Source organism: Gouania willdenowi, chromosome 13 (assembly GCF_900634775.1).
Source record: "Gouania willdenowi chromosome 13, fGouWil2.1, whole genome shotgun sequence".
Taxonomy (NCBI): domain Eukaryota; kingdom Metazoa; phylum Chordata; class Actinopteri; order Blenniiformes; family Gobiesocidae; genus Gouania; species Gouania willdenowi.
The window spans coordinates 25,671,871-25,685,153 of record NC_041056.1 but is presented as its reverse complement, the minus strand read 5'-3'; the positions used below and the strand labels follow the sequence as shown (position 1 = coordinate 25,685,153).

The following is a 13,283-nucleotide window of genomic DNA, read 5'->3' as shown; positions in this document are numbered from 1 at the left end:
GTAGTTGGTGGTGTTAGATAATAGGAGATGACTTAATATTGGCAATGGTGTCAATATATTTCATGTGACATCCATAAAACAATCATGACAGTGTTGATTGTTTTGATTTCTACGGTTGGTGCTTAAGATTGGCAATGACATTGTACTTTTACTTTATTAGGTAGATTGTTTTACAGATATCAATACACTACTGTGTTTGTTTAAGAGTAGAACTTGAGGAAACACTTATAGTCGTACATAAAGGCACTTGTTGCTGTTATAAATGACATAGAACAGTGTTTCTCAAACTTTTTTGTCTCAAGTAATCCGTTTCACTTACTTTTGAATGCAAAAACCCCCTTATGTCTGACTACTCCGTTTTGCTAAGAATTAAATGAAAAACAACTATAGAGCATAATGATGGAGTGAATGAGTGATAACACACTAATCTAATATGTAAATAAGTGCAATGAAGCAGTATTTAGAACTTTTGAATAGATTTATTTCTGTAGTTTTTATCATTTCCAGTCATCTCCCTCCTGGTGTGGGACCAAGACTGATCTTTGTAATTTCAGTTCATGTTTTAATCAAGATTATTTCTATCATCATTTTGTGTGTTTTTGGTGTCATTTTGTGTATTTTCTTCTTTCTGTTCTTTTTATTATTCAGTATATTTTCCTCTTATTTTGTGTGTTTTTGTTGCCATTTTGTGAGTTGCTGGTAATATTAGGTGACCCCTGTAGTGCCATTGCATACCCCCATTTGAGAAACACTGACTTAGAACATATGATTCTGTGCTTGTCTGGGTTTCATTGGCTTGTGTTGGGTATTTTTGGGTTTTTGCATTTTCATGCTTTTTTTTTTGCTGTATTTTGCTTCCGGCCACCCTGTGTGCATGCTTTCACTATACTTGTTCTTTGTTCTTGGGTTCTTTATTTCCTCTTTGTCTCCTGGTACTTGTGTTAGCTTAGTAGTTCCTTTAGCCTGAGTAGTTTTGGAAGTATAGTTTTACTTTGTTTTAGTCAGATTCAACCTTGATATGGACCATGGCATCTTAGTGGTTTTGATTTTAGCAAAAATTCTAAGTAATTAGTCTTAGTTCTGGTCCAGATTCTCCATTGTTTCACTTAATCAACTAAATGCTGTGAAACGACTGAGGTACCTTGTAGATAACACTTTGCAGCCTGTAAAACTAGCAACATTCACTATCTAGACTTCCATTAGTGTTGCTTGAAATCCTCTATAATTGGATGCTGAGTTGCTTCTCACATATTTTAATGTTTGAACCCATCCCCTCGACGTCCCTATTGGCCTGAGAGGTAAAACGACTTGGGATGCTGTAGACCCTGGCGTCAATAATTGACCAATACCTAATCTCCTGTGTCCCCTTCAAAGCACACAGATCCCTGGTGATTCCCGGTCAGATGGCTCAGGACATAATTGTCATTGTTCGCACTTGGCTGGTGTTAGGATAACCTGAACTCATATAGGTACTCTTGATTGACATTAGCCTTAAAGGCTAATTACACATTCAGTGCTGTCATGTTACATTTCCATTTAAACAAAGGACATAAAAAGATGAGGCACTTTAGAGTGCTAACACCTCCTCTGCCACCTCTCTCCCCCCTGCACTGCCTCTTCCCATTATCGGCTTTTTTTAAACAGCAGATAAATGTCATTGATTGGACTGGGGAGCAGCACCAAGTCATTTTGAATGAAATGATTGCTGGAGGTGTTGTTTGCTAATGGTGGGCGGGGAGTGCGCTTCCTGCCTTCACTTCCCCTCTGTGCGAAGGCTCATACGGGGACATTTTCTGCTGGTGCCTGATGGATGTACATATGCTCGGGTTGTGACTCTCCTCTCTTAACTCTATTGCCCGATAATAAAAATATGCGGGTTCAATTAAAGGAAGATGACTCTTTTTTTAGGTCTAAAACGCCGTGGGATGACAGAGCAGTAACCATAATCTTCTGCTCTGATAGTTTTCTCATATCCCATTGGTGAAGAAGACTAATGTGAACAGATGTGGTTGAAAATTCTCAAAAACTAGCTTTCCTGATGATGTCATTTGTAATGATATCTGCCCCCACTGGGCTTCCAAAACCTCATTAATGTGATGTCAAATTTATATTTTTGCTGGACCACTAGGTAAGGGGAAAAGTGTAAAGTTATCCTTTAATTAAAGTGGAATTTAGATCCAATCAATCCATAATAGTGTTTATCATTTATAAGGGTAACTTTGAAAAAAGGTTTTAAAGAAGAAAAAAAAGTGCAATGCTGCAAAACCACATACAACCAACTTGTTCTAAATCACGTATGAAAGTCAAGGCCCAAGGTCAAGGTCTCATGTCATGCTAGAGTTTTAGCCTCTGAGCAACTCTACACAAACAGGCTGATTTGCAGCCTACTTATGCATATTCATTAGTGGGCGTGTTTATAGACTGGACACTGCCTTCCTCCTCCTCGCACGGTGACGTAGGGCCAGAGGACGGCCCGTCCCCCTGCCACCCACTCCGTAGCCGAGCTCATGCTGCTTTAAAAACATGAGACAGAACGTGGGGGCGGGGCGTTCGCCAGTACATACATAGACTGTAGAAAATACATACATAGCACTGCGCTGTAGGGGAACAAAAGGTAATTAATATTCAAAAATATTAATTACGCTGAAATGCTCACCTTCGTGGGTGTGTCTGTTTACATGCCAATCACAGCAGAGAGCTTCTTGGAGGCGTGGCTTTTCTAGCCCAGTGCCGCTTCAAATTCGACATCAAATTGGAGCGAGGTGTTTGGGCTCGCCCTGCAGTAAGAAAGGAGCAAATCACCCTCTTACTAACGAAAAAAGTTTATTTAGCATAACATGGACCCTTTAAAGCATCCAATTCAGCCTGCAGGAGAATGTCAAAATTGACAAAAGCTGTCTCCATTACCCTTGGAAATGTGCAAAATCTAAATAGCGCAATACAAACTAGTAATGGAAACACCTGAATTTTGAAAAAACACTCAAATATCGCAAAAAAGCTTTTTACGCTTTCATGAGGAGGTTTTTCAAGCGTTTCAATACTGAAATGTGTTGCAACAGCGCTATGGAAACACTTTTTCAGCAAATACACGTCACAGAACGTGACGTACATGGTCACATGATGTGATGTACATGGTCACATGATGTGACGTACATGGTCACATGACCACTTCTTTCCGAAAAAACACAAAGCGTTACTTGTAAACAGAAGTAGGAAATACAGTGTTATACGGAGGTTTGGAGCATCCGTCTTCCTGTAGTGAAGTCTCGCAGGATGAAATTTCACGGGAGTTACGAGGCTCCTGCCCAAAACAACCTTCAATGGAAAAACGTTCAAAGCGCAATTATACTTTGTCGCCATTTAGAAAATTTTTTTTTATTTTGTGGAAATCTGTATTGGAAACACAGCCAGAGAAAACATGAATCACTGTGTAATCCACCAACTAATTTAGTTACAGATATTTCATCCCCTCCAAATACAAACATTTAATGAAACTTTACAATATTTGCTAGCGCTCTTAGTTTTCCCATGCTTATACCACACAATGGCTATAGTTTTTAAGCTCTAATTGCTGAAAGACTTTTCAAATTCTCCCCAAATCCTACAATTTTCCTCAAATTATGCCACAAAATGTCCCCAAATTAAATAGAAATTGGTCACAAAATCAAGGAAATCATGAAGATCCTGCAGGGACTGATCTCATTGCTTGGATATTATCGGTGTCTTACACACTGTACATAACATTTATATGTGGAAGTTCAACCTAGGGCACAACAATGTTGAAATTACTCGTTTCTCGCCTGAAACCTGCGGCCAATTTACGATCAAACTGGTTCATAATTGGCCCCTGAACTAAAATGAAATGAAACTCCTCCTCTAAATTATGGAATATTTAAATGCCATGCCACAGTTTTGTTCTGTAAGGGTATGATGTAAAAAGTATATTCCCAATTGCTGTATTGGGATAAAAACTCTAAATAGAAATTTTTACACTCAAATAGTGTAATTAGTATTTTAATTTTCACAAGGTACAAATTTTGAGAGGTTTTCCCCATCGCTCTTCAATGCAAAAGTCAGCATTTCAATTTAGTTACTGATTAATTCCCAAAACAATCACTACAATAGGTATAAATTATGTTATTACTCTAATTATAAGCATTGTTGTTTTAACGCAAGTAAATATCACTTTCATTTAAGAGAGAAGTAAGCCACCTTTTTATTGAAGGGTTTTCTTCAGATTCATTGCTTCAAAGCAGGTTTAATTATCCTGCTCTATCCTCTTCTTTTTTTTCCCTTGTGAATCCCCAGGAGTTTTAGTGCAATTAGAGCACTTTATTGCATTTTAATCATTACACTCACTGAGCAATAGGTAAAAAAAAAAAAAAAAAGGAAGTAATTAATTAAAGATTTGCTGGCTGGGTACGATTATGTAAGTTTTTTAAGACAGGTGTGGTGTAAATTAAATGGCTCTTTACTCTTGACAGTGATATGATTTGCCAATTAACCTCCTTCATTTAACTCCTATAAGTAAAAGATAAGCCTAGAACTATTTGTAACTAATTATTTTCTGCACAATGTTTTAGATTATTTTATATTGTTAGGCAAAATACTAAAGCATATTAAGCAAAACAATTAAGGAGCTCAATTTATTCCACCTCAGAGTCCCCTCGGTGCTTCTTTCTGCATCTGTATATTAGAGGTAACTTCAATTTTTAATAAGAAACTGAACAGGATGAAAACTCATTTCATTGAAGAAAGAAAACAAATCATGATATAAATTATGCTTATAAAAGTATAACGACAAGTAATACATTTTGATTATACATTAAACTTGGTAAAAATACCAAAGACTATATATTGATCCAGGGTGGTATCAGTTTTATTTTTATGTATTTGAATCTTCCAACATTTCCCTTTGCTCTCTAACTTAACCCTGTGATATTCTGATGACTTTTCCAAAGTGTCCTTGTCTTGTGGTCACTGAATGAAACTGTAAATAAATAATGAAGGATTTCATGCAGTGTAGATCAAACAGCTCCTCAGAGTTTCAGAAAAATAAATTCACATTTTTTTGTATTTTTTAAAATTTATTTTTTCATGTTCATGGGGAGAACATGCATACTCTCCAGACAGGGGGAGATTTACCAAAGAGAGAGGCAGAAATGCTAACGTATTTGTACTTTTTGTTTTGAATATATTTCTAAATTAGTAATTTAACTTGTAGTTTAAGTACATTTTAATAAAAGTAGAGTGATTTGTTACATTTCTACACCTAACTGTTACTGAGTAAATTATTATTATTATTTTTTTTTTGTTTTAAAAAGATTAATGGACATTGTGAAACTACAAAAAAAAGGAGAGCTCGATTCTCCCATGCGCGTAAGTTCAAAAAGCTGCGCAGCTGCACTGTTTTTGGCTGCGCGCTATTCTCGCCCTGTACTTAAGTCAGTTACTGCGTGCCTCCATCCCAGGTATGCACTCTGGGCGGAGCAGCCCTGAAATGTGGGCGTTCCCATTCAAATCTGGCTTTACGCGTATTGTCCCGTGTGCGTGAGTCCTTTTCCTCTTATTTGCTTCTAACCCTGGAATAAGTGCAGCGCCCCGATAAGGTGAAACATTATATTGCACTAGAAAAATGGAGTCCAATGGACTTAGTTACAATTTAAGCCACACGCACTCATAAATTTGCAGAAGAGACTCCCGGAAACAGTGTTGCCAACTTGGTGACTTTCTCGCTAAATCTGGTGACTTTTCAGATCTTCTTGGTTACAAATCTAGCTACTTTTCCCAGTATTAGTTGAGACTTTTCTGATGTTTTTTCAGACTCTGACGTGACGTGAGAGCATGTATCGCTCTGCAGTTACTGTCCTCAACGAGCAGCGGGTGCTGCCCTGAGCCCCTCCACTGTTCCAAAGCACTCACAGGCTGTCAATCCCACAGGAGCTTCACGAGCTCTCCCAGCTGCAGTCAGAACAGAGGAGACCCTGACCCACACCACTCTGCGTCCAGACCTGCTTTCTGTGAAGTGTGTTGCGATAACGCGTGTTATGAATTGGTACTATACAAATAAAGATCAATTGATTAGTGAAGTTCTTGTGAGACATAATGGCCTCTTTCAATGGCATCATAAAAAAAAAAAAAAAAAAAAAAAAGAATCAACAGAAGAAAGTTCATTTGTTGTCTAAACATACAAAAATTACTGTGTTTTTTAATAATTTTTCATCTCTCCCATGAGGTAATTCTTCTCCTGCAGCGTTACAATTACATGCAAATGGCTAATAATGCAAATTAGGCGATGACGTCATTTAGCGACTTGTAGCGCCTTTTGGGACAGCCACTAGCTACATTCCTTACTGAGGGGTTGGCAACACTGCCCGGAAAGAATTTATCCAAAGCGACACAGTCACGCTATCACGGGGGTGGGGGAAGTCACACAAGCACGCCAAAGGATTGACCATTAGCATTTCTAAAATGTTCACATTTACCAGTTCTAGACGGGACAAAATGTGTTAGATTTAATTACATTTTACCTGTGCCACTGACTCCTTGTTCTGGAAGGGAGCTTATCAGCTGTGTGCTGCCGCGGTACGCACCTTGGCAGCTACAGCTCGTTACAGTGAAACTCTGACAGACGTCAGACTGATGTCCAACGATTTTAACATTGTGTATAATGTAAAGCCACAGCTTGATCAAACTACAAGAGTGAATAACAAGTGAAACATTGATGGCTGATGATGATGATGATGATGATGACGATGATGATGCGCGCTTATCATTTCTGAATGCAGGAATGTAAGAAGTTAATAAAATCAGGCTTTTCACACAAACAAGCGTTAATCTGTCGTTAATATGAGGGGAAAAAGAGAGATTTTAACTTTGGCTCGGATAGAAACATTTTCCTCACACTGCAATAAACTGATGAAATCAACTTGTTCCACTGCTTATCAATGAAGGCGTTTGAAATTAAAAGTGTACTTTCAATGACATTTACAAGCCTTGGGAGAATTCCTTGTTCTGTGATTTCTAGACAGCTTAACATTATAAAAACATTTTATTTTGTACAAATGCCTTTGTGACAAATAAATTCAGTTCCAGTTGTGCAAGATTTGGTCTCGTCCTTTATAAGTTTATACATGAGATGTTTACTGTATGCAAGGGAACCGTGGCAAGATTTATTACCAAAATAAATGTGGGGGGGTGAAAGTAAATGGTAACTTTTACTTTGAGTACTCTTTATTTGAGCTATTTTTTACTTGTACTTGAGTATTTTATGTACGACTTACTTGTACGTGTACTTGAGTACAATCGCCATCAAGTACCAGTACTGCTGCACTCTTTAAACCACTGGCTGACACTATGCTAAGTAACAAGTTGAATTATCTATTCTCTTTTTTTTTTTATTATACTTCACTTCATATTTTGTGAAGTGCCTCAGCAGGGATTATTCAGGCATTCACTTTCATAGGTTTGCTGATCTGCACTGATGTGCAGAGAGCAATCAGTTTCAGTATATACCTTGAAATCTATAATCAAAGAAATATGTCTGCAAAACAGACACATTTCTACTGCTAAGTCTCATCTACAAGGACAACAAAAAAGCACATTGCATAAGAAACATTACGCCTCTTCCTTCACGTAACTTGAAGCCGGCGTTCTCACTGTCTGTTTGTTTTTTCATCAGGCGTTAAACGTTTTTGGCCGATGGTCATGTTTTTTCATTTTCCTATTTTGCTTCGGGAAAATATTCATTTTTCGTCTGATTTGACAGCTGATAGAGAAACGCGTCCATTTGTACTCTGCCATGGTGTTGCATTCAGTGCAGCAGGCAGCTAACCCCTTTCCAGGATTAATGACTTTCGACAGGTCCAGGGCGATGAGCGAGCGAAACAATCCTGACTGTGTCAGAAAGAATATTACACTGACATATTCTGTGTCTGACAGCTAATGTGTTCAGCTTTTTAATGTGACGTATATGCACAACTTGGAAGAATTTTTATTGCATGATTCTCTCGATACAAATGGGCTCCAGCGGTGTAATTATGATATTTTTAATGTATCCTTCAAACAAAATGCACTTCATTCCTCTGAAAAGCCACCTTCAGTGATGCAGATTTACTTTCACATTCTCATGGATTGAAGAGGTATCTCATAGTACTTGAACTATTAAGTGGTAGATCAAAAGATTTCCTTCGAAATGAATGCCGGTGGATTTTACAAGTGCAGTGACATTTTAATTGTATGATGCAGAATATGATGAATGCTTAAGTGTGAAAGAGTAGAGCTTTAATGAAATGGTACCATGGCAATAAAATGTGTGGATAATTACCTGTGATTTGCTCTCTGACATTGAGCCATGCATGGTTTGACTCGACTGATGATTAAAATGATATAATGTGTAGAAAAATTTGCTCTGTAGCTCTTCTTAACATTTGGATCCACCGGTGTCTAATGCTTTTAACTTTCTATCATGGCGTCGACATTTTGCACACTTAGCTACAAAGTTTGTTCTCTATTCACGCATTGCCATTGATTGCTGTTGTGTCCTTGGGCAAAGCACTCAATAAATGTGACTTGATGTTTTGTGTTTTGTGAAAAAGGTTGTTTTGCACAGATTTACAGCTACAGTTCTGTCATTGTTGTGTCTGTGTGTTGAAGGAATATATACCTTTTTTTTCCCAATTCTTTAAGTTTATTCTCTGATAAATGTTACATAAATCAAAGCCATTACTATTATCCTATAGGGTGATTGTGAGAAAAAAATACTTCTTCAAATCTTTGAAATGAAACTTTCCAAGTCATGCTGTGCAGTGGAAAAAGTACAGCATTTAATCAATATTGGTGCAATCCGAAGGCACATTAAAGCAAGCACACTGTGAGCCTTCATTGGTCAATAAGGCCGTTCTGCTTCTATTTCAGGAAAATATTTGATGTGCTCCACTCATGAGGTCTTCTTACTAGTAGAATCGAGAGCAAGTGCGAGTTTGCTTTAAAGACAAGGCAGGAAAATGCATTTTGACTTTGTGGTTGACCACACAGTGCCCTGTTTGCCCACGCAATTTGTTCTAGTCATTGACTTTGTTCTGTCCCGCACTGGTTAACATAAACTCCCATAGCCCTCCCCTGAGCGTTCGAGAGAGAGCGTGAGCTACTGAGCGCTACCAACCGATTCCAGATGGCTTTCACAATGTAAGGCTCAGAGGATGAACGCTGAAAAGAAGATTGATTTTCTTTGTGTAGTATGACAAGCCATGCGCTCGAGCGCCGCTCTCTATTCATACAAAGAAGAAGAGCTCAAAAACATACTTCTACTTAAAATGTTTCTCTCTTATTTCAATCTACTTTAAAGTGAAATTACAAGCAGAGGAGTTCTTTGGTTTTTTGCTTCTGGTTCCTTGAGGGAGTATCTCAGTGTGTGTATTCATTAATTTGCTGACTTTAGCATGTTTTTGTAGCCTCTCAAACAAAGCTTGTCTGACAGGGTGTTTGTTCGACAACTCATCTTTGTTGTAATGTCTGTTGAACACTTTATAATCCTTACTTCAAGTAGTGCTTTTGAAGACACACGACAATGTACATGATGGCTTTTTTAATCACAGGCTTAAACAAGCATTAGTTGGTTGTTTTGAAGTTTTGAAGCAGACAAACAATCATTCTAATGCCTTTGCAGGAGTAAAAACGTCAATCCGTGTGCATGATGTGGATTTAATTTTGTGTGTATGCATACTCCTTTTGCAGACTTTACTCCGTGATGGCAGGAGAGAGAGCACCGTGAGCACGCTGTACCTATCGCCTTCCAACATCGAAACGGGTCAACAAATCATCTGTAGGGCTTCCAACAAGGCTGTCCCCAATGGCAAGGAGAGCAGTGTCACCATTGACATCCAGCGTAAGCAAGCCCCTTCTTTTCCTTCTTTATCTAAAATTAAGGCTGCTTTTACATATAGAGTCCTGCGGTAAATCTGCAACATGTGTTGCATTTTAATCTGGTATGATCTGCTTTCACACTACTCTTTGCCAAGTGCACCAAACTTTCTAAACAACGTCACACAGTCAAAACAACCTATTGGACAGAATACTTCTGCCTTCTTCTTCTTTTGCCTGAGTGAAATTCTGTCAACACTCAGGCAGAGAATAAGACAAAAACAACACTCTAGTTAGAAAAATGAATTTTCCAAAGGAAACCCTTGGAGTGAAACTGACTCCGTTCAAAGCATTCTGCACACCTCTGTACACTGCACATCTGTGGACAAAGTATAAAAAAGTGAGCCTTCAGAAAATAGTAAAAAAAAAACTGGACTATAATGATGCACTGAGAATAATGCTAAAAATGCCAAAAGGTGAAAGTTTGTGGCTGCCCGTGTGAACTCTCCAAGCTGCACTGAGACATCTAATGTATAGGTTTATAAGTCGGCTAAATGACTCTGAAAATGACATTGTTCTTGTAGCAGTGAACATTGCAAACAATGCCCGCTGCACATCTCAGCTCTGGAAGCACTGGTATAAGTGCCCTTTAGAATTCTACTGTTAGACATTTTTATTTGTGTTTGTATGGTTTTTATGGACCCCGAGTCCGAAATAAAGCTATCTATCTATCTATCTATCTATCTATCTATCTATCTATCTATCTATCTATCTATCTATCTATCTATCAATATTTCAAAAGTACAGAGAAGACTCCGCCCCGTCTCGCCTGTCAGCGCTCAGGCGTCATGCCGCTGGAAGATCTACGTGTGTAGACGTAAGAATGTATGCGCAGGTGAAGCATAGAGCAGTCAAAGTTTGCACCCATGGCTGACTATGTTAGAAGTTTGAGGAAAAGAGAGAAGTGAATTATATCTATGATGTGTGAGTCAACAGAAAGCAGTGTGGAAATGCCGCCTGCCAGTCGCTAAAGGAGTTGCTCCATCACAATTAAGTTTCAACGTCATGTCTTCTATTTGGTTCCATTTCCTATATTTGGCCTTGCTTTCTCACATCATGAAAACTGTGCCAGACTTCACTTGAGGCGAACTGAGTCCCAAACTTTACAGAAGACCAGACTTTGCTTGTTTGGTTCGCACCAGACTTCCACTGAGCTTTCACACCACCGCAAAGGTACCGGTCTATCCGAGGAAACGGAGCATGACGTGGACCAAAGAGGTATATGTGAAATTACCTTCAGTTTCAATTGATTTGATTTAAAAGTACGTGTTTTGGTGTATAATACAGAAGACAACCAAAAAGACGACTCTTCATGTTGTTAGAGAGGCATTTTTTGACCTACACTGCAAACGTCAAGCCTCCTTTTTGAGCACATTACAGCATTTCTAATGACATGCAACATGGAGATGTTTCCTTGAAGAAATATACAAAAAAGGCAACCATGTAAAACAAACAAATCTGCTTGGGTCTGCCCTGCTATACCCGCCTGCTGTGGCACCATGCAAACTGCTTCTCCCTCTTTTATTTCTAGGCTGATGCCATCAATCTTTTTGAAGTGAACATCCACCTTTTTTCCCTCTAAAATTGGCAGAGTAAACCCACCGTGTAAAACGCTTCAACCTCAATTGTCAGGGAATCTCGTTTTTTTTTCGATCAAAAAGTGCTCACAGTAAGACAAGGTCTGTGAATAAAGGTTTTCGCATCGCTCGCAACCCAGTCGAGACCATTAAGTATGACTAATAAAGCAGAACATGCTATTTAAAGAGCCATTATGACTGACGGCTCCATTCTTTTCATTATGTGCTCGACAAAGGGCAAACGTAGTGAGAATAAGCATTGCATGAGCATAACTTTTTTTCAGGAAGGGAAATTACCACATATAACACTGTCTCCTATAAACAGTTGCTATCTTAGAGTGTGTGTGTGGGATTCAACCTGGAATAAGCATGAGGAGCTGTTTTCTGATTAGCTTTCCGGGAAATGTGCTTTTCACACAATTAAAGCTCCTGAAGAAGATTTCTCTCTGTCTGAGATCAAACTGTGCCACAGCAGAGACTAATTGTCAAGAATCAAATTGTCTCACTCAAAGCTTCGGCTCCTGCCTACCTCCCCCTTCCTCCTCCGCTCCTCTCCCCAGTGACAGGTAGTGTTCGGTAGAGTTCAGCAAAGATGTACTTCAAAAGTTGATTATAATCCACTACATTTGAATATTTGGTTTTGATATTTGGTTTTGGATTGCACACAGCACCGGAAATCAAATCAAAGAGGCACCTGCACCCAAACTCAAAGCTAGTATCAAAGTTAGTATCCACATCATTACATGCACTGGTCTAAAACAGTGGTTCTCAACCTTTTCAGCCTGTGTTTTTTGGGGCTCATCCTTAAAGTCAGCAAAATGATGGTCCCTTGTTCTGTGAATCTGTGATAACCTCATTTATTTATTTATTTATCTGATTAATATCCACTGTTATACAGGAAGTTTATTATTTGCATCATAGTACATAGTCATCCTAAGGATGTAAATCTTTGTTTTAATCAGAAAAAAAAAATGGGTTAAAAGTGACCAAAAAGGTGGTGAAATGGAATTTTAAAAACCACAGAAATTGGTTAAAAGTTGCAGATTGGAGTGGGCAAAAACAGACAGAAAAAGTGGTAAAAAGGGTTCAAAGTGTCAAAATTGGAACAATTAGCTTAAACTGGTAAATAATGGCCATGACAAAATGTGAATGTGGGTAAATTGACAAAAAAAATAACCATGAAATATGGTGAAAAGAGGTTAAAAGTGACAATAATTGGTCAACATATGCAGCATTAGGTGGTAAGGGTTTATAAGTGGAAAAAATGTGAAGAAAAGTCATTGAAATATGATTGAGATTTGGCAGAAATGTGTTAAATGGAGCAAAAGTATGGCAAGAAAAAGTGATTAAAAAATGTTAAAATATAACAAGTTTGGTGAAAAATGGTAAAAAAAAAAATAAGCAAAATCGGACTCATATTGTTAAAAAAATGTTTTGAGTTTCTTGGTCATCTGGCGACCCCCACCCAATGTCTCGTGATCCCAAGGTTGAGAACCGCTGGTCTAATATAACACAACACAGCAGCTAAACACTGACCCAATACTTTGTTGTTAAAGTGAAATTAATTTCCTACAAATCAAAAATTCACCACCAGCTTCCTTCATGTTAATCCCACTACTGTGGTTCGTATATATTTTCTTACCCATTTTCTCTTGTAACCGTAAATGAGCAGGGTTATAAACTCCTGCCATGTATCAAATCACGGTGAACAGTAAAAGCAGGTTGTTACTTCTTATAGGTGAGAGAAACAGAACTTCTGCTTTTCTCTTAGTGAGCCTGTCTTTG

At 38.3% G+C, this 13,283-nt stretch overlaps 1 protein-coding gene across 7 annotated transcripts in view; it reads left to right on the top strand.

Annotated features, from left to right (window-relative positions):
- The window catches only part of kirrel3b (kirre like nephrin family adhesion molecule 3b), a 193,413-nt gene that overhangs the window by 135,498 nt on the left and 44,632 nt on the right, over positions 1-13,283 (top strand). For all 7 annotated transcript variants that reach the window (XM_028465175.1, XM_028465173.1, XM_028465170.1 and 4 more), the window contains exon 6: positions 9,736-9,886. In XM_028465175.1, the coding sequence (XP_028320976.1) occupies positions 9,736-9,886 (151 nt within the window). The remainder of the gene's footprint in view (positions 1-9,735; positions 9,887-13,283) is intronic.